At 40.0% G+C, this 22,400-nt stretch overlaps 1 protein-coding gene across 11 annotated transcripts in view; it reads right to left on the bottom strand.

Annotated features, from left to right (window-relative positions):
* The window catches only part of DLGAP1 (DLG associated protein 1), a 753,977-nt gene that overhangs the window by 248,612 nt on the left and 482,965 nt on the right, over window positions 1-22,400 (bottom strand). For 8 of the 11 annotated variants that reach the window (XM_004579625.2, XM_058676808.1, XM_058676806.1 and 5 more), the window contains one exon: window positions 1,559-1,773. In XM_004579625.2, coding sequence (XP_004579682.1) covers window positions 1,559-1,773 — 215 coding nt within the window. Of the gene's footprint in view, window positions 1-1,558; window positions 1,774-13,232; window positions 13,347-13,922; window positions 14,387-22,400 lie in introns of those variants that run through there. The other 3 variants (XM_058676812.1, XM_058676813.1, XM_058676809.1) reach the window with 2 other exon arrangements.

Raw genomic sequence — 22,400 nt, forward strand, 5'->3', positions numbered from 1 at the left:
CTGGGGCGAAGGGGGTGAGGCACTGCTAGCAACAACCAGATCCCCTAGGTCTCCTAGGCTTCACAGGGAGTGTGCCCTGCTGGCATCTTGGTTTAGATTTCCAACCTCCTGGACTGTAACCCATGTCTGTGGTTCTTTGCGAAGATACCCCAGAGAGCCAATGCATTACAGTAAGAAGGCTCCCAAGAAGACTACTGAAAGCTGAAAGAAACCAGGAGGAGCTTCTTGGCTTGTGTTGCTTTAAGTATGTATTAATATTAACACCTAATTAGAATCTTCTACAGTGGTTCCATGTGCTTTCTGGGGAAAGAATTCACATGGCAATCCCCCTGTCCAGTTCTTTAAAATAAAATAGACTTTGTTATTTAAATAAATTCCCCTCATATACTAGATGGCTACATTAACGATTCTTGATTAACCATCTGGCTTGTTTTCCTTAGCCCAATTGCTTTGAACTTTTCTGCTTCACTGATTTATTTTTTTACATTTTATTCAGTAATCACACACATGCATAAAGAATAATTTATATTTCATCAAAATGTGGAATCAATGATACTTAAAACACTGATTATCTGCAATATGGTTTTCAGATTCAAATATAATTCTGTCTCTAGATTCATAAATAGTATCAAAAATTAAATCAGGGAGGAGGCAATTAAGATACTTGCGTCCCATAGGAGGTTCAAGTACTGTATCTATTCCTCTCACTCCAGCTTCCTGTTAGTGCATACCCTAGGAGACATCAGGTAATGGCTCAGGGTCACTGCCTCCTATGTGGAAGGGCTGGCTTTTGCCAGGAGAGCCCTGGCTGGCATGCTGGCATGCACATTTGCGGAGTCAGCTAATGCACAGGAGATTTCCCTCTGCCTGTCTTTCATCTTCTTTGCATTTCTCTTCCATTCAAATAAAATAAATGAATGCATCAAAACCCAGAGAACTTACTTAAAATAATAATTTTTAGTAGTCTTTGTAATGATATTATCTGTTCACAAATGGCACAAATACAGGTGAAGACGACTTATAATCACATTTTCAAAATAAAAAGAAGTTTTTACGGTGCTTAAAATTTTCTACGAATTTGGTGCCAAATTTTTGAAATGTGCATCAAGAATCTTTAAACACCACCCACTTTTAAACAATGGGCATATTCTATAAACTTCAAGGCATTCTCTTATACTTATCAATTGTCTGAAAAGTTGAAGGAGTTTTAAGCAAGAGTTCCACATATTAGTTGCTCAACAAATGTCCAAGAATTGGTATCTTTTCCTAAAAATCTTGGGTATTTTCAAGAGCCATTGTAGATTGCTTAAAAGATTTCTTTTTGGAATTTAGGTGTTTAGTTCATGAACTATGCAGAAGACATCTAAGTGTCCCTTCTTCGAAAGTGCAGGGACAATCAAGTCAGACCCAGTGTGGAAATCAACAGCTCATTCAGTGTCATAGACTGTTTCACCTGTAGAATGTCCCTTGCCTCATGTTATTCAGGAGTTACACAATCTGATCCTAGGCAACAATACAAGAAAAGGCACCATCAGAACATCGTGTTAGGAGTACTCACTTGAGGGTGGTGAGTTCTGTAAGGGACGGCTGCGTAGCCTTGAGATAGCTTTCTCTCCGTGCAGCCACTTTGGGAGAAGGCTTGGGGCTTGTGTCCGAGTCCCCACTATCTTCATCCCCCATGGCCTTGATGTAGCTGCCACTGCGCATTCTTCTGCAAGGAATTTCATCGTCTTTACCTCGAGGGGTGTACCCTGACCATTCATCCTGAGGAACCTAAACAGATAGAACACAGAGAAATTCACTTTTGATAAAATATTGCTTTTTTTTAATTTCATTTTTTGGGTCTGACCCTTTATATAGGCAATACAGATAATTATCTTGAACTTTAGATATGAAGCTTTCAATAACAGTGTTTTTTTATGTTTTTTTTAATTTTTAATTAATATTTAGCATTATATGAATAACAGTGTTTTTGTGGAGTAGTTCCATATGCACACGGTGTTTTGTTTTTGTTTTCGGAGAACATATAGTACATTCAAGTCTAAGTCATTAAAACAATTTAGACATTAGAAATAACTAAAGCAACTGGCTTTGGTTCATTTATATTTCTTATTTTTCTCATTCTGATAATAGTTGAGTCAGTCATAAGGATGCCTTTGGAGAAGAATGTAATTGTATTGGGGCTATTAAATGATTTAAATCAATGATCATTTAAGATTCAAGAATGTTTATTTCTTTATCTCCACCTTTCCTGAATCTCCCAGATTTACCATCTCATATCCAATCCATACTCTTCCTAAACCAGTGGTCCACACTATCTGTATTCACTTCTCAACCATCTACTTTTTCTGCATGTTTTTCAGCTTCACTAGATATTCTTAAACCACATTTTGAAGTTTCCAGTGATCCTCTCATGAGAGCTAAGGGGGTTTTCTTTGCTGGCCTGTACACATGTGTGCCCCTTGCTACACACCACCTTTGAGAGTTGCCTTTCTCTTGGTTTCTGGGTTGTTCTACTTACCTGTTACAGCTACTCCTCATCTGAACTCATCTTTTCTCTTGCTCTTCTTGTTTCTAGTCCTTCATTGTGAGGCTCACATAAGAGGATGCTGCCACTGCACTGTACTTATATCTTTATGCAATCATTTCTTCGCGTTCAGAAAAACATTACACTATGTTCTTGAGGGCTCCTTTATTACTTTCCCTTCAATTCCTCTCAGATTTTCTAATTCAATCTGAACTCTCCCTAGGATCTCATTTCTCCTCCATTTGGTGAAAGATATGTGCAATAACCACTCTTAATCCATCAAAAGTAACATTTACTGGACACAGAATACCACACAGGGCTTAACTAAAAAGTGGGGAAAAATGAAGAGAGCCAGTTCTTTTTCCTTAACATGCTTGTAAGAAAGACAAGAAAAGTCTAAGCAAGTTTGGGAACAGTTCCAAATCAGTACCTTAAGAAGTTGAACACATGGTGTCATAGATGAAATTTGTATAAAAGAGACATTATAAATAAAAGTTAGTTAGCAATAACATAAAGTAGGAGTCCCCAGGAAGACCTTCTTGGGACTAGCCAGTTTATAACAAAAATATAAAAAGATATTTAATATTTTAATGGTATTTACTGGTTATCCTTTAATAGGATATTGTATTTCATGATCAACATTTAGCTCTGCTAAGTGATTTGCTTACAGGATCTTGTTTTATCAACACGATAACACTGTATCTTAAAAAAAATATTCTGCAGAACATCAGAGAGCTTAAGTAACTTGCCAAAGCACACATAACTAGAAATTGCTAGCACTGGGATTCAAGGTGTTTCTGCTTTAACTCCGGAGATCATGATCAAATGACTTTAAAATGTATGACTGATAACATACAGATTTGAAATCTCAAGCGTTAGACACACACATATCAGACACGGATTCCAAATATTCTAAATTCTGGGAAGTGAAAATGGATGCTCTATTAAAAACACGGTTTTTTCCTCCTCAAGTTACGAATTTATCTGCGTAGATGGAACTCTATATCTGGAAACATCAGACTGAAGAGCGGCAACTCTCCAGGGACTTTAAAACACCAACTTGTAGGTTCTGATTCTGAAAAGTTCTCAAGAGGTTGTAAGCCTCACTATGCACCATGTTTTTTTTTTTTTTTCAGTTAACAAATCCTTACATTGTGCTTTATGTGTTTCCTGTGTGTCAGCTCTGCTCTTCTCGCTGAATAGAGGTTGGCTCAGTTCATCCATACAGATGACGGGATTAATGTCATTCTTATTATCCCATTTTCCCAATGAAACTAAGGTTATATAACTCACCCAGCATTACAGCTCTTTAGGCACAGCTTGTGCAAGGTGCTTTTCTTGTGGTTGACCACTGCTATGTTTTGAATGTCCTACAGTCTATGCAAAGAATTCATGCCTAACCCTGCAATTGCAACCACCAGCTGATTGGGGCAATGGGCTGTATCAGGCCCTGTACTTGTAAGTACACACAAGAATCTGCTCTGGGATCACCTCAGGCAAAGTTTCTTTTGGGATCTCCCCAATCAAACTGCCGGACTCAGAACCCATGGTCTGCCATGGAGTGCAAGTTCCAGAGCTGAGTTTCCTCAGAGGCTCAGACGGAGCAGTGGAGAACATAACCAGCTGTACATGGAGCATATGGCAGTCCATTGGAACCTGCAGAGGATACCTGGCATCACAACAGAGGGCAGAACAAATCAATCAACCACCCCAGCCATATGTTGGCAGTGAAAAACTGGGCAAATGGAGGCTCTAAGGTGGACTGTCAATCAGTGGATTCTTCAGCGACTTCATCGTGCTTGGAATGGTGAGATTGGCAGCAATTCATAGCTGTTAAACTATCAAAACCACTTGAGAAAGACCCTCAGAACATGCCCCACATCAGGGATCTGGGATGGGTGGGAGACTGGGTGGGGCTTCTCCCTTTATCTTTCCCTTTAGCCCTTAAACCTTTTTTGCCCTAATTAACTATGTAAAGATTGTAAAAAATAAAGTAAAAAAAAAGAAAAAAATCTCCATTTGCTAATTCACTTCCCAAATGGCTGCAACGCCCAGAGCTGGGCAGATCCAAAGCCAGGAGCCAGGAGCTTCCTCTGGGTCTCCCACATGCGTGCAGGTGTCCAAGAACGGGGACATCCATCAGGGGACTGGATCAGAAGTGGACCCAGAAAGGATGCTGATGCCACAGGCAGTGGCTTCATCCACTACATCACAGCACTGGCCCAGCTGAACATTTTTTAGAAATGCAATCACCCACTGTGTGACCTTGAGTGCCTGTTCCTATAGCTTACCGAAATGCTGCACTTCTTACTGTAGCCATCCTGGTGGATGTGAAGTAATATTTCACTGTGTTTTGATTTGGTATTTTCTTAGTGGTTAATGATGCTGAACATCTGTTTATGTGTTAATTGATCATGTGAATATTTTCTTTGAATAAGTATTATAGAAGTTATTTATGTGATCTAAATATTAGATCCTTGTCAGTACATGATTTGCAAATATTTTCTCTTAATATCTGAATTATGTTGTGACTTTCTCGATAGAGTTCTTTGATGCACAGAAATTAAATTTTGATGAACTGCAATTTATCTATTTTGTCTTTGATTGTTATGTTTTGTTGCCTAGCTAGGCATCCTTTTTTTTTTAAGATTTACTTATTTATTAGAAAGGTAGATTTAAGAGAAGAGATGGAGAGAAATCAAATGGTTGCAATGGCCAGAGCTGAGCCGGTCCAAAGCTAGGAGTCAGGAGCTTCTTCCTGGTCTCCCACATGGGTAAAGGGTCCAAGGCTTTCCCAGGCCACGAGTGGGGAGCTGGGTGGGAATTGAAGTATCTGGGACACAGGCCAGCACCCACACGGGGTGCCAACACTTGTAGGCAGAGGATTTGCCTATCACACTATCATGCCAGCCCTGCTTAGCCTTTCTTATACATGAACATTTTTATACACATTTTGGTATAAAATTCTCTTGTTCTAAAGCTTTTGTGAGGCATCCATTCCTGTCAAGAAGGTACCTTTGAGAGGAGTTCATGCAGTGCTTAGTTAAGCCACTGCTTGGGATGCCTGCTTCCTGTTTCAGAGTGTTCAAGAGGCAGCTCCCCAGCTGCTCATCCCCTTCCCATTATTGCACCTCCCTGGGGGGCACTGGTGATGACTCGAGTACCTGCGTGCCTGCTAGCCCATGGAGATCTAAATTAAGTTACAGTTACAGCATAGCTCTGGCTGTTGGAGAGTGAATCAGCAAATGAGGTATTTCTCTCTCTGCTTTTCTTGCGTGTATGTCTTTCTAACCTTTAAATGAAATGACAATAAATAAATGAAAATGAAAAAAAAAAAGAATTCATGCCTAAAGTGTTGGTACCAGAGATTATTCCATTCACAGGTGAGGCCTAGTGGGTGATCCCAATGTGCTCCTCAGAAAGGAGTTTCCATGCAACCCCTTGAGTCTGACTCCTTTCAACTAACTCACTCTTCTTGGTCTGAGATGTGCTCATGTTTCCACGTACACCTCCACCACTGTTAATCCACCGTAATGTGGTGCAGTTGTCATCAGAATTGAGACAATACAGACACCATGTCCTTGAACCTCCTAAACTGTGAGCTCAATAAATAAGTTAGCTCTCTCCACAACTCATTACAACTACCATTTGATGCTGCCTCTCTTTCTAGGCTTTGCTTTGTCGCACCTGCAGAGCAAAATAATTAAGACCCATGATGTCTTTGTAATCCATTTGATGCACTTGCCTTTTATTAGATGTGTTAGTAATCATCTGGAGTTTTATTTTTTTTAAACTAAGAGGCATAAAAATCACCACAGCAACAAGGATTTCATAGGAAATTATGAGCACTGAAACTAGTTTTGTATTTTTTCAATTGGCAGGTGACTCACTGCATAGATATGATCATGATCAGACTCTAATTATTGGCTTAGCAAATACACTTCACGAATTAACTTGCTACAGCCAAGGGTCATAGATGATGTGATCACACTTGCCATTTCTCAGTACCAAAACAAAGTTGGTAAGCATGCTTTCTGGAATATTTGAGATTACAAATATAATGGTTCATATCGGTTACGAAAAAACATGGGAAGTTTCTGCTTAGATGATATTTTCAAATTTAGTTTATGATAGAAGCTTGGCTTGCACAAGAAACAGTCTGTAATGGTTGCTACGGGAACCATTTGAGAACTATTTAATCACCATTCAATTAAATATCCTTGGCAAATGATAACAGCTAAGAAATACAGAAGTGACTTCTTTGGAAATGGAGTGGAATTTGAATATCAATACATCATTCATATAAACCTAAAGCTGGCATACAAGAATCCACACGAAAGAATAAAAAAATGAGCTCCATGAAAAAGGTTAAAAACTCAGAAATTCAAGACAATGGAGAAGCAAAACACGATCACTGAGCCAGAACGACCAGTAAAATCACTAGAATCAAATCAGTACTATGAATACATACATAGTATTACTTTAATTATAGTCTTATACTAGACCTCAACTGAATGGAAGGCCACTGAATTTAACATTCTAGAAGGTCATTGTTTTTCACTCTCCAAGGTATCAATGGCTGGTTATTCTTAAAATGTAGTCATACACCCACATTTTTATGCTGGTTTCAAGTTCAGCAATCATATTCACATACAGTATCCCTATTCATTATGCATCTATTATATGACACTCCCATTTTATAGATGAAAAAACTGAAATGAAGAAGTAAAGTGACTTATCCAATATAACGATCAGTGAGTGAAAGCAAAGCTGAGGTTGCAATGTATTTATTCAGTATCCCCTTTACCTGGAAAGCAATCAGGTTTCTTGTACTGTCCTGGATCCTAGCAACAGATGCACAACAAGAGGCTTGAACCCTTTTTCACATTTTACAGCCTGTGACCCTATCTCTATGACTGTGAATGGGATATCCAATAGGCTTCATGCAGCCCAGAGCACCCACCAGCCCTCCATCTACTGGCCTTCATCATTCTTAAATGTCTGGAATACATAAGTTCAAGGACAAGGTTTCAAAACCAGTCTCCAAATACAAAACTAATTCCCATTAAGTTTTTTTCCCCCATAAGTTCTGCTTCGTGAAAGAGGGCATTTGTGGGGAGATTCCTAGGAAGTCAGGGGAGCTGGCTTTCCCATAGCAATCTAAGGATTATAGGCTGCACTCTAAGTCCTTCGGGACAGGGTGAGATCCCAGGACACAGTGCTGGGGATTATCTGCTGAAGGGGAGCTCTAGCTTGGAGATGCCAGATGTAGATAGTGAATAGGAAGCATTTGCTTCTTATGTTTCAATTACTTCTTTCTCTAGTTTACCAAGAAAATGGAAAGCATGCATCAGAATCTTCTGCATGTCACCAAGGAGCATCTGCATGCCCAGTGACAGGACTGAGTGCTGGACACGGTGCAGAACTTGCACAAAACAGACCTTTATCAAGCACGTCTTGTGTGCTTGTAGGTATTACTTCATTTAAGGCATGTCTAATTCTTTGGGGTGCAGAACTGAAGAATGGAGAAGGTAATTAGCTTGTCCATGAGTGGCACCTGATCACTAGCCCAGCAGGGATGCCAACCTGGGCTGTCTAATGGCAGATCTTACCGTCTGAGGCCCTCAGCAATACCACTTCCCTAAATTCCAAAGAGCTTGTAGTGGAAGAAAATAAAGAACATTTGATGATGATGATGCAAGTGCTCAGTAGGATTCTGTGGATCAGAAGTTGGAAAACTTTCTCTGCTGTCTGTAAAGTCTAATACACGACCAAATCACCCTGCTCTTACAGCTCCAATTCAGCCTTAGACAATTGGGAATGAATGTGCGTGGCTATACACCAATCAAACTTTACAAAGGCACTTGGTAGACTAGGTTTTATGATCTTTATATAATGGTAACACTATAGAACTATGGAACAGTTGGCAGGAGATTTTGCAGAGCTGAGTTCAGTTCTAAAGGAATTTGAGATGAGTTTATAAGACTCCATTTGACTTGGCCCTATCCCAAAGCATTTCCCCAAATCACTTTATTTTTGTTTAATGATTTGTGGCCAGGCTGTTTTCTTTTCTTCTTTTTAGAGACAGGTAGAAAAGGACAGAGAGCTTGCACCTGCTGGTTTATCCCTCAAATACCGACAACGGTGGAGCTGGGCTGAGCTGGGCTGGAGTCACAACAAGGGGCCAGGAACTCAATCCAGGATTCCTACATGGCTAACGGTAGCCCCATCCCTTGTGACATCACCTGACGCCTAATTGAATTTGCATTGGCAGGAAAATGGAGTCAGAAGCCACAGCTAGAAATTGAATCCATCACTCCAACACTGGACTTGGGGTTTTCAACCAGTGATTAAACTGTCCATGTTCGCTACCCCCGCCTGTGGCCGGCATTTCCATTCCTGGTCTTTGATCACCTGAAGGACATCCTTTCTAGAGACTACAATGACCCATCCTCCAGCCTGAGAGCCCCTCCCTGAGATTTTCTCAAGGCTCAGCCCTTTGTTTATCTTCAGAACTCTTCTGAAATGCTACCTCTTTCGGGCACCTTCTCTGAAGAACAAGTTAACGGGCACCTTCTCTGAAGAACAAGTTAACGTAGCTTCCTCTCAGTCATCCTTCCATCTCCTGACCTTATTTTCCTGATAACATTTTTGTATTTAGAAATTTTCCTGTGCTCTCTTAGGTGTGTTTGTCTGTTACCTGTATATTCCAGCACTCCTTCCCAAATACAAGTTCCACGAAATGAGATCAATGTGTATGTTGTTCACTGCTGCATATTGTCAGCACGCAGACCATGACTAATAAGTGTGAGTGTATATTTGTGGCAGGGATGTGTGGTGACCTTTTGGCACAACAGTCAGGATGCCTCCAGGGAGTCTTCATTCTTCATCAGAGTGCCTGGCTTTGAGTCCTGGCTCTACCCGCAACTCCAGCCCGAGAGGCAGCGGACCATTGCTCAAGTAGCCGAGTCCTGGCTTTGACCTGGCTCAGCCCAACTCCTGTTCTTGTGGGCTTCTGTGGAATGCACTGTGAATGGAAGACCTATATCATTTTTACACACCTGATGCTTAAGTGATTATTCTCTTTCTCTCCTCTCTCTTTTTCTCTTTCTTTTCTCCTTTTAGTCTCTGCTTCTCAAATACATGAATATATGTATGCGTGGATATATAAATGACTGGTTTCATCTGAAACAGAAAGTGCACACTAGTTCTCATTTTGTCTTGTTAGAAATAAAGCTCTCAACTGATGACCACAATAATCTTGGTGAATGGAGCCAATGGACATTGGTGGGTGACATCATTCTAAGATTGGTGAAATCGGCAGCATTTCAGAATTATCCAAACCACTTGGACGGAACCCTTGGAATATGTACACATTGAGACTCTGGGTTGATATGAGGTGGCGGTTCCTCATCCCTGGGTACTGGGACTTGTGAAAAGTCATGAGAGGTTTCCCCCTTTGTTTCTCCCTTTCCCCCAGGAACAACAAGAAGAAATAGCAGGGTCCAGTGGCATGGCCTGGTGGCTAAAGTCCTCGCCTTGAACGCCCCGGGATCCCATATGGGCACCAGCTCTAATCCCAGCAGCTCCACTTCTCATCCAGCTCCCTGCTTGTGGCCTGGGAGAGCAGTCGAGGACGGCCCAAGGCTTTGGGACCCTGCACCCGCGTGGGAGACCGGGAAGAGGTTCCTGGTTCCTGGCTGCGGATCGGAGCAGCACCTGCCGTTGTAGTCACTGGGGGCGTGAATCATTGGACGGAAGATCTTCCTCTCTGTCTCTCCTCTCTGTATATCTGACTTTGTAATAAAAATAAATAAATCTTAAAAAAAAAGAAGAAATAGCAAATTTGGTAGCAATGAATTCACCCAATTTTCCATTAACCTCGATCCTTCCCACCCTGACCAACCTTGTAATCATTACTAAAAAATAAAATTTATTAAAAAAATAAAGCTCTCAACTGTAAAACAATGCTTAGACATTAAAATTAAAAAGCAACTAACTCCCTTTTTTCTAACTCCAATCTACCGCAAAACCTAATCTGCATCAGCTTACTTTTTATTGTTGCTTTAACATTTCTTGGCTCTAACCATGGCCTACCTTGGAGCAAAGGTCAACATTTCTCCAGACAGGGATCAACAAGCCCCTAGGCTCTTTTGTCTCTTCCAGTGACCTTTCCTGACCAAGACCATCCCTACAAGTGCCATCACTAAGAATAATGAAGTTTTTCTCATACATCTGCAAGGCTAACCATATTTTTTCTTTTTTTCTTTTTGAGTTTTCTAAATGTTTTCCCCATGTCTAATACAAGTGCAAAAGACACAGTAATCTTTGAGTAGGTCAAAATAGCAAGTGCAGCCACGATCAAAAGGAAGCAACGTTTCACTCTTTGTATCCCCTACACACTGGTATCCTTCCTTTGAAAACTGTGTTATTAAGTAATATCTTCCTTTCCATCTAGTGCGTAAGAAACTAAATAAAAGTTGGTTTGGATAGAACAGTTTTACTGTCATTTGCTATTCAGTGATCATGTTTTTCTTCTCCATTGTACCACTAACTTTTTACTCCACAGATGGTATGGTGCATTCCCATATCACAGATGCTAAAATGTGAAAAACATAGGTTTTAGAATCAATTTAAACCCACTTAAGATTATGTGTAAAAATAACAAGAAATGGGAAATTTGAATTGTCATGATAGAACTTAATGCTCATGTTTAGTAGTCAGAAATTAACAATAACCATTAACACTCATTTGCATTATGGTTTCACAAACAGAAGTTCATATAATGTCTCAAGATCATCCGAACTATCTTGAATGGCATTTGTTACAACTTCAGATCATCACATAAGGAAGTTGGGGACTGCAGAATTAATAATTAGTGCAGGGTTACAACACGCCCAAGCTGAGGAGAATCATTCATAGTTCTCCAGTATTCCCCCATGCACGCCACAATCAGACATGGTTTTTAACATACCTTTTGGGCAATAATTGTCATAGTATGATACTCTGCAGAACACATATTTCAGATAAGAAAACAATTTATAAGATTTTAAAGTCTGTTTGGCAGAAAAATAGTAGGTAAATAAGGAGTTACATGCTTTCAAACAAAAATTGCAAACTTAAAATGCTGGAAGTCTTATTTTCCAATGTCTCTTCCAAAGCATAAGTAGTCGGAGCCCTCTGCTTTGAAGGGTAAGCAGCTAGTAGGAACAGTCAGACATTGTTTGCCCATGATGGTCTGGAGACAATGGCTGAGCAATGAAGCCATGTGCAGGTGACTCCCTGAGAGTTTATTGTCTCAGGATGGGAAGCTGGATGGTGAGATTTGGAGTAATGAGTATGTGTGAGATTTGGGGAAATCTGAGAGCCACAAAAGGAATGAGGACACTTAGAAAGCCTGGGCAGCTGAAATGGAGCATGTGTCTTGAAAATGCTCAAGGCAGGCCTGTGTGTTTGTGAGCAGCTCTGGATTATAGAGATCAGGAGGGAAAACTGATGAACCTAAAGCTGGCACGTAAAGCTCTGTATCATCAGGAGACAAAGAAACTGGGAGAAACTGTGTAGGCATTGGCTGATCAGGCTGGATAACAACGCACCCAAGCAGAGCAGTTCTGAAAGCAGTGCGTACAAATCATAGCTCTGTATTTGCAAGCTGTTGATGTCACCGAAGCACAAGGTATTTCAGTGACAGCAGCTAGGAAAACAAGGGTGTTTGGCTACAAATGAGGGTGCCAACCTACTTTGCTCTTTCTGACCTTGACGAGGATGAGTCAATGGGAGGAGAGAAACTTGCACAAAGAAACTTCAAAAAGTTAATTGAAATCCATGCATCTGAAAGGTCTTAAAAAGTTGTGAAAAATGCATATCATGGAAAAACTATGCATGAATTTCAGATTTTGTTTTGCATCCATGTATCTTTTAGTTCCATTTTCTCTTGAACTTTTTGAAGTATCTTCATGTTGCAAGAAAAGAGTTGGGACTCTGACATTTATCAAACAACCAACAATTGTAGAATAATCTCTCACAGCTGGGGGCATTGCCTAGTTATTTTATTTCAGTTTTGCTAGAAACCTTGAGAAATAGTATGGTCTCCATTTTATTACTGCAAAACTGAGACTCAAAAAAGGTGACTTCTCCAAGGTCATAACAGAACCAGTAGAAGTCTGTGTCTGATTGCAAAGCTTTTAAGAATATCAGCCTGCCTCGGATAAAGTCAGGACGATCAATTGAACGAACACATATGTGAAGAAAAAGAAAAGTGGAGAAAAAGAAGAAAAAGGAAAAAAAAAGCCCTTTCTGGTACTGTATTTTTAAAAGATCAAATGTAACTATTAAAATAAACATGACTATCTTGTCACTAAATTGCTAGAGTTGCTCTGAGGGAGTCTAAAATAACAAAAACTTAAAATAATTACCAAGTGAGATGGTACTATTTCCCAGTCATATGGCTCCCTCGCTGGTCACTGTATGTGGTGACTACTTAAAAAAAAAAAAAAAGGGACAGTTTGCGAGAGAATCAGAAAACCTACGGGACAGTCACACTTTTTGGTGTGGCTCTGGGGGCCTCCATGCATCCAAATCACATGTCAGTGAACAAAGAGGCATTGCCCTGGATTCCAAGTTTCTGCCGACAGCTCTTCACAGAGATGGCTGCTGTGACTGGCCTTCTAAGCACTTTTAGTGGGCTCTCAGATTCCCTACTCACTCGGCTCCTGTGCATCTTCTTGGAAGCTGGGAGAACTGCTTTCCTGCTCCACACAGCTTTCACCTTGACAAATGTGACTTGGCTTAAGTGTCCCTGCAGCCTTTTAAGCTTGCTCTTCTCATAGCCAAAGCAGAAAAAAAAAAAAAAAAGAGCAAGAATAGGAAAATTACATTGATGTGACGTGTAGATCTCTAGGTATGGTTGTCATTTTCCAATCAGCAGAAGATCTCCCTGGCAAATGCCCTTTCTAATCCTTCAGTAGCCCTGAGCTCCTGAAAAAACTTAATTTGCTTCAGATTGCTTAAAATTACCTTTTTAGGACATGAGTAAATACCCACCTCTTTTAAAGAATAGCTTATCTCCTTTGCCACAGTCTCTTCAAAGAATGTTTTCAAAATGCTAGTGAAAGCACAGAATTTTTAAATAGTGATCTGCAATGATCATTTGCTCACTGCGATTTTACGGAATTATTCTCACCCACAAACATTGGTAGATATCTCCAGGGCATCTAGTACCACAGCAGGTGCCAGGAAAACAGAATCATTTTATCAGACAATCTCTTGTCTCAAGGGTGTTTATGAGTTTTAAGTGGATCAGGAAAATTTGGAAGATGGATGAAGGAAAAGAGTAAAAATAGCTTTAAAGCAAGTCAAGCTGAGTATGAAATCATGGTAGCTCGGAATTACCTACCCGGTTTGGAGTGTGTTCCTGTAAATCCTCTTCTCTGGGGATGAAACTGCTGCTTAGTAAGGCAGAGTGTGTGTATGTGTGTGTGTGTAACCTGAGCGTGCCACCAAGAAGCAGCAATAGTTGAGGATCACAGAAGAGTGAAGTCTGGCTTTCAAAGAAGAAAGGCATCTTTGGGGTCTGCTGGAAATGTGATTGAAGTGCTATGTGCTGGAAAGATGACCCTTTGACAACAAATCAGGAAACAGTAACTATGAGCCTACACTCCACTATGATGTGGGGATAAGTGTGAAGTGAACATAAATGGTGACAGAGACCTCAGTCAGACAGCATGCTGTTGGCTGCGAGGACGCACTGTGGCTGGCTATTAGGTAACAGGACCTTTCAATAAACTTCAACCATGACCAAGGAAAACTGGCTGTGCTTTAAGGAGTGGAGCTTTATGTCTTGGAGCAATGGTCGGAAGGGTAATTCATGACCCCGTTGTTCATCTCTCCCTGCACATAGATAATATTAGGTGTGCGGACGTAATGTACTTTGTTAATCAATAATCAGCTCTGCTAATTATTATCAGTTTTTCTTCAATTTTCAATGTGATTGATAGCCACACACATGTATGAATGGTTTGAACTTCATTCAATGTATGCACCACTCTGTAAAAAGTAAAAGCTATAACCTAAGTCAAGCTATGGAACAACTGACTGTTTTCTTAATGGGTTTAAATCCTCATTTACTATCTGGAAAACATTCACTTTAATTTTTCAGCCAGACTCTGGTCATTGCAACCAACAGGGGAAATGCAATTTATTAGTTATTCACTTTGTAGTTTTGACTATAATGGATGTCTGTGAGCTAGGATAGCCCAGTTCCATTCCCAGTTTTTGTTATATCCCCTGAATTTGCTGTGGAGATTCATTCTGTGTCCTACTTGAGGGCCATGAGCTTCAAGCAGGGCACAAAAGCTGGGCTAACTCTACTGGGATACCACCCTCACTCCCCTCCCTCCCCTTTACTGCTTGACTCAGTGCCAAATGTGCAATGTGAGCCAATTCCATCAGAAAGGACGCTAAAGCCTTTGCATGGAACACTTGAAACAGTAGGGAAGCAAGTGGCCTTAAATACCTGCTGGTAGGCACTTTATAGTTCCTACTTTGCACAAATCATTTTACATGATACAAATCCCTTTAAGGTTACTAATCCCATTGTAAAGATGAGAAAATCGACACTTCTTGGTACTGGAATGACTAATACTGATTGTATCAGCTACTATATCATAGTCATAATTGAAAGGTTTATCTCACATTTCCATTTCATTCCACCATACTTTGGTGCTGTCTATGAGTTTGAAAACTTACAGTAGTTTTCCATCAAAACAGAAAACTCAAGTGTTTAGTTGTTGAGAGAAGCAAGACTATAGCATTTCAAAAATTGTAACAAGTATTAAGCACTAAAATGCTTGAAAGAACCAAGAGGTCTTATAGTTATCATCACGGACACCCAGTACCCAGCAGTTATAGTGAAATAAAATTAAGAACACAAAAAAGAAATCTTCAAAAACTACAAGATTAAAAATAAGAAATTTAGGTCTATGATAAATATGTACTGATTTTATTGCCTCAGTTTTTATGTAACTGTGCATTTTCTGGTGTATCAGAGTCACAGGTAATGGTTTAGAATGCATAGTCAAGCAATTGTGTTTTTACATTTTTTAAAAGGCAAGGCAACAGAGAGAAACACACACACACACACACACACACACACACACAGATCTTACATGCACAGATTTATTTCTCAACTGGCTAGAAAAGGCAGTGCTAGGCCAGGCTTCATCCAGCAGTCTGGAACTCCATCAGGGTCTCCCACATGAGTGACACACATTCTGCTGATTTCCCAGGTGTGTAGGCAGGGAGATAGAGTGGAAGTGGAGCAAACAGGAACTGAACCTGTATCCATTTGGGATGCCAGCATTGTAGTTGGTAGCTTAACTCCCTGTGCCACAAAGCTGTACATAAACCTAATTTTTAATGCTGGTCTAAGTATTATGTACTTGGCAGCACACCTGTTTGTTCATTTACACTCCCTAAGGACTTGTCAAATTTTTATGAATATCAATGTCTTTACTTAAAACTTAATGTCTAAGGATGTGTAATGAGCAGATAATACTATTTTTCAGCTTGCTAATGAGTGCAGATTTTTCATGAGAATTTAAAATCTCTGATTATATTAACAAATGGTATGACTAATTTAGAGTCTGTAAAATAAGTCAATTATCTCAGGGATTAATACTTAATTTAAAATTATAAAGTTCAGAAAATATTTCTTTAGTCTCCCTATTATTAATTTTGGTATATTAAGTTTCTCAAATAAGGATATTAATGACTACGCTTGTGAATCATTAACCCAGCCTCTCAGCATTAACAAACAAAAAACTCCGAGAGAAATACGATTCATATTTTCCTGAGTGTCATCACCATCAGCTGGATACTGTTGCTGTTGTTTGCTGTTTTGACTTCTCACTCCAAATTATAGTCATAACACCTAGGAGTATACTGCATTCAAGCACACCAAAAATGCAAACTTTCCTTTCTTAATTCTGCATTTCCATGATGATCAGCCCATCAAACTACATGGTTCTTTCTCATTCTTGGTACCTAGAAGAGCTGAATAACATTTCAGTCTTAATGCACATGCATACAAAATTCCAGTTTAAGAATCATCATGGACAAGTTTCCTCTTGAGTATTTGAGCTATTAGACTGTTTAAACCTGTTGTGCACAACAAGCTATCCACAACTAACAAGAGTTGTTATACTACACATAAGCAGAACAGCATTAAGCTAGCTCAAGTTCCATTAAAAGGAAATGTTCCAACTGCAGTATCACTTATGGAATTTTGTGATAAGTTTTCTTAGTTCAAACTTCATTATTGTATTCTCTTTCTTCATTTTAATGAATCAATCAGTGGTTATGGTGAATTTGAGTCATGTTTTTTTCTATGACTTTATCAAAATGCTTCAAAATAATTAATTCATATGTTTCACACATTTTTTGAGCATGCATTATGAAAATGGGTGCTGCATTAGTACTGGAGACAGAAACATGAAGAAACAGAAAATCTTGACCCATATGAGGGAGAGGGAACTCAGATATTATTAAAATAAGTAAAATGTATGTCAGATGGTGACATGTGATATGGGAAAAAGGAAGCAAAGCAAGGAGAAGAGACTTTATGTAGAGGAGGCGAGGGTGGTGGAATACGTGATATTAATTGTGAGCTTCCTGAAGGCCGAACTGAAGAGTGGGATGTGAGCGAATGTAGGATGGGGTGAGGAAGGGATACTAAGATCTGGAGGGAATGTGCTAGAAGTAGAAAGAAGAGTACACGGGAACGCCATGGGGTGGGGACAGCAGGCATGCAATACTGACAGGAGGAAGCCACGTGGGCATTGTGGTGTGAGGCGAGACTGAGTCAGGAGTCAGGTGGCTGGGATTCCTTTTTGGTCAGTTTTACAGGCTGATGGAAGGACTGTGACTACCAGTCAGAGGGAGATGAGAAGAGAAGGAAAGTTTCGATGAAAGAGACAGTTGTTCTAGATTGGAATATTTCCTCATGCTTCTGAATTGAGAATGCTAAAGGAGAACAAGGGGATAATCCCAGGTGAGGTAGGAAGCTCCTACAGGATTCCAGTCTAAAGTAAGACAGAGGACCAGGCAGTCATGGTGGTGGAGGCAGAAGCTGGGGCCAACAGGGTTCTTCGTGATTTCTGTGTTTGCTGAGAGAAAGATGCCAAGGATGACCCAAGGTTTTAACTGAATCAGTTGGAATGATCAAATTCCCATTAACTCAGGTGAGGACACTTGAGGCAGGGCTGACTGTGGGTTGTGGAAATTAGGTAAGTTGGAGCATTTTTAGTCTCATGAGACATCTGAATAGAGATGCTGAAGATATCGGATATGTAAGTCTGGGAATCGTGACCATGTATGCCGGAAAAAATCCATGAAAATGCACTCATGGTGCCTGAGAGCTGAGACTGAAGGGACCTAAGGATGAGTGGCACTGGGAAATGTGAGTGGTCCAAGAGCTGTGCCCATTCAGCCTTCCTCTGGCTCTGGGAGATGGGAGAAAAGACCTACTGACAAGGCAATCTGAGAAGAATCCACCAGGCGTGTTAGGAGGAAGGCGTTTTGAACTGTTCCATGAATTTTCCCCTCTGGTCTTAATCCCAGATCAGCGATGCTCATTTTACCTCTTAGACAATCATTGTTTTATAAAATGGATTCTGCTGTTTATTAATTACCATTCTCTTCTCAGCCATATGCAAACTTATTGAGAGAAAGGTTTTTGTTTTCTTCTCTTTCTTTCTACAATGGTGGCTTTTACGTGGTTTTAAGCTGAGTGTCACAATACAAAGTACATCTTACTCTGGAAAGCAGCATATATATCTGAAAGAAACACTTGGAACGTCTGGCATCCCATGCACCTCATCATCTTTTGTATTCTCTTCCATTCTATTCTATTTAATTAAAAATAACATTGTTCATGACCTTCTACATTGATTTCACTATTAATTGGTTAAAACCATGAACTTGAAAAACACTGCTTTTAGAATAGCTGGCCCTAAGCCCTGGAACGTTCATGATTAATCAGGGACCCAATATTATTCATCTTGATTTCTCCTAAAGTACCTCTGGTAAAATAATGCTTTAATTCGTGCTTGGCAAATGAATAGTTTTGAAATGCTAAAGTAATACTTTAGGAATTGGAATTTGGTTTACTGGCCCTCTTTGTCTTTTTCTTTTACTGGATGTGTTTTATAGGATGTTTCTTTCAAGATCTGTGTTTTCAGAATGTGTACAGACCCGAGTGTCTCTGAGCAGGACCCTGCAAAGCTGAGCCTCAGGAAAAGCCTGGCTGTTTGGTGGTGCCGCTCCATATGGAGTGCGTCCATCCTTTGGACTACTTCCTCATATGCTGAATGAGTACAGGCAGCCTGACTTTGAACACTTTTGCAGAATCTTATACATCTACCGCCAGGCATAGGGCAGAGGAGTTCAAAACGTTTTAAAATATGAAGAAACAAATGCAAACCTAAAAAAAAGGCTTTCATCCAAATTGGAACGATCACGTGCTTTTATCCTGATTCATGTGGAGAAAACCTTTGACCTGTGATAGATGCAGCTGGAACAACAATCAGAGGGGTCACACGACTTAAGATTTTGTAAAGTCCAGCTACAGAGGTGACATATAATTTAATCTATGTCTGATTTAAGGAATCTTTAAAACATGAGCCAGCACACAGTGAGTCCTCAGTAAATGTAACCAATGTTTAAATTCCTCACCAGACCACACAATTACCAACTCAGAAAGTAGAGTCATGTTAATGCTGTGTAATTCGTACTCAGGAAGTCCATCACTAACCAATGTTGAAATTCCTTGCCAGACTGCACACTCGCAAACGCAGAAAGCGGAAGCATGTTAACACTTGTAATTCTCAACCAGGAAGTCCATCACTACTAGAGAAGGAGCATAATGAACACAGTTTAGAATTTGGAATCAGGCTAATGTGAGTTCAAACCTAACACTACTTAGATGAGAAGTGAATTCGACTTTACTTGCTTGAATATCTCTTCAGATTCTTTTTTCTAAATTTGTTTATTTGTAAGACAGAGAGAGAGATGGAGAGAGGGAAAGAGAGAGAGAAAAAAAACTTACATGGTGGCTCACTCCCCCAAGGTCCACAATAGGTGGGGCTGGGCCAGGTCAAACGTAGGAGCCTGGTTGTGGATCTGTCAGGTTGTGGCAGGGACCCAATTACTTGAGCTTCCTCCCAGGGCGCACACTATCAGGAAGTTCCAACCCAGGAACTCAAGATGGGATGCATATGGCCCGAGAAGCAACTTAACCACTGTTAAGTTACTTTCATGTAAAGTCAAATGATCCTAGATTTTAATCACATCTATAAAATCACTTCACCACAGCTTCTAGTTCAGGGTTTTACTAAACATCTCTGCATTTGAGCCTAGAGAAGTGTGGTAGAATTACGCACACAATGGGGGCTCTGGGGCAGCAATTTGTGGGAATATGCAGGAAGATTCTAAGAGCAGAGAGTCTCTCACCATGTATAAAGTTCCAGATCTTTTCAGTCATGAGGTACATGAGAGGGTATGTTAAAAAGTTCATAGAAAATATAATGTAAAGATATATTACAATTGGTGCAAAAGATTTTCAAGTCTGGAAGTGTGCATCTGAAGTGTATTTAAAAAGTTCATGGAAAAATCACATTTTGGAAAAATTACACACAGATTTCAGTTTTTTTGCACAAAAATACATTTACTTTTAAAACTCATTTTTTCCATGAACATTTGAAGCTCAATCCTATGTGCTCCATTCAGTTTCTGAGAACTCATAGTTTGGGTCTAAGACATAAATGTCAATACCAAATCTCTAACAATTTTTTCAGGAGACCCACAAAAGGTTTTTAAGCAAAAAAAGTCTCAGTTGTATTAACTTTACTGCTATTGCCTGCAGAACACCTGGTAAGCTGATGTCACTCATAATTTTCTAAAGTAACTATGGAGACTCTTATAGAATTCTTATCCCTTACTGACACATGAACAGAAACATCTGTAGTCACCTGAAACATTATAGCACTGTAATGATATTTTAAAATATCAGAAATTGGTAATTTTAAAAAAGGGTTTATTTACTTGAAAGAGCAAGAAAGAAAAAGGGAAAGACACACACACACATGCACACTTGTGTACACAGACACACGCACACTCTCTTCCATCTGCTGATTCACTCCCCAAATGCCCACAAAAACCAGGACTGGGTCAGACTAAAGCCAAGAACCATCAACTCTGTCCTGGTCTCTCGTGTGGGTAGAAGGGGCCTGATAAAAATAGGCACGTATCATTTGTCATGCACTCTATACCTTGATCCTAGATGGTAAAAACCCTAATAAAGCACAGCTTATTCGAGATTATAAATATTCTTTTGCATAGAGAGGTAACCTGAACAGTTGCTAATGTGCCATTAATCCTTCTGTTTCCAAATATGGAAAGGAATTCAGCCTTTATAATTTTAAGGGAGACAGAGAGACAGAAAAGCAAGCTTCTGTCTGCTGGTTCACTCTCCAAATGTCCTCATTGTAGGGCCTTGGTAGTCAGGCCAGGACAGGAGCAGGAATTCAATATAGGTTTCTCCAAGGGTGGCAGGGACCCAAACACTGAGTCATTGCTGCCTCCGAGGTCTGCAACAGCGGGACTCTGAAGTGAGGGCTGGAGCCCAAGTATCAGACAGAGTGCCAACCAAGGCATTCTGATAAGTGCTATGCCCAACTGACCTGCCCTGAAATCAGTCTTCAGTATTCTCTCTCTGATACACAGGAGCACAATACATTTCATATTTGATGGTGATGATGTGTTTTCCTATAATAAGCATTGTGAACCAGCCAAGCACAGTAACAATGCAGATGTATTCCATTTGAGAAAGATTTTCTCTATCATTTTTCCTTTGTCCTTTTGACAAAGTCAGGCTGAGCTGATAAAGGGTTCTTGAGATTTTTTTGTTTTCCCTAGTAAGGATGCAGGCTTTCTGCAATCTGTGTATCTTGCTACAGCTGGAAGAATGGCAACTAATCTTCTTTTCCAGTTAGTAATTATTTGCTTAGAGTATAACATTCCGAGTTAATAGGAAACTATTAAATTAAGCTCCATGTATGGTAACTCATCAGATAAAAGGGATTATTATTTTTAATATTTCTTACAACAAATCTAGATATATAACCGTAGTAGGGGAGCGTATTTTGTATTGGAATAGTATTCATAGGGAATTATGTTCTTTTTGAGGAGGGGATATTTTTTAAATCAGAAGAGGTAATCTATGTAGATTCCTATCTTGTTCCCAAATCAATCAAAATTCCCGAGATGACTGGCTGAATTCTGGCACAGAGAGGCTAAGTGGCTGGAGTGGGGAGGTCACTGTGGGGGTCGCAGGGGAGGGATGGGAAGCTGCCCAGCATGGTTTCCCTCCCCAGCATGCCTTTCTCTCTCCTGAACTCACTTGTCTAAAAACTCTGCTTCCGTCCTGGCTGTTCTGAGAGCTTGTGTTTGCATGTTCACCTTGTTTTAGGTCTAAATAAACACACAGGACAGAGAATCAGGAGGGGTTCAAATAGCTTTGTAAGGAGACGATCATAGCTGGCAGCTGAATATTTCAACCAATTATGTCAGACATGATCGTCTTGAACTTTCTACGAATAATGCTACACATTTGTTTGTTTCAATTTTATAACATTTTTCTTTTACTCTAATGTTGCAAAGAAACCAAAACAACATATAAGATTTTTATCTGGAAAGTATTTGGGTACCCTGAAATATTAAATCTGCAGTTTCTAGCTCAAGTGATGAGAAAAGCAGAGGGGAAACTGGGACATCAGAACTGAGTCTCTTGTGACCCATTATCATGGACTAATCCGGA

The sequence above is a fragment of the Ochotona princeps genome, chromosome 18, assembly GCF_030435755.1.
Source record: "Ochotona princeps isolate mOchPri1 chromosome 18, mOchPri1.hap1, whole genome shotgun sequence".
NCBI classification, from domain to species: Eukaryota; Metazoa; Chordata; class Mammalia; order Lagomorpha; family Ochotonidae; genus Ochotona; species Ochotona princeps.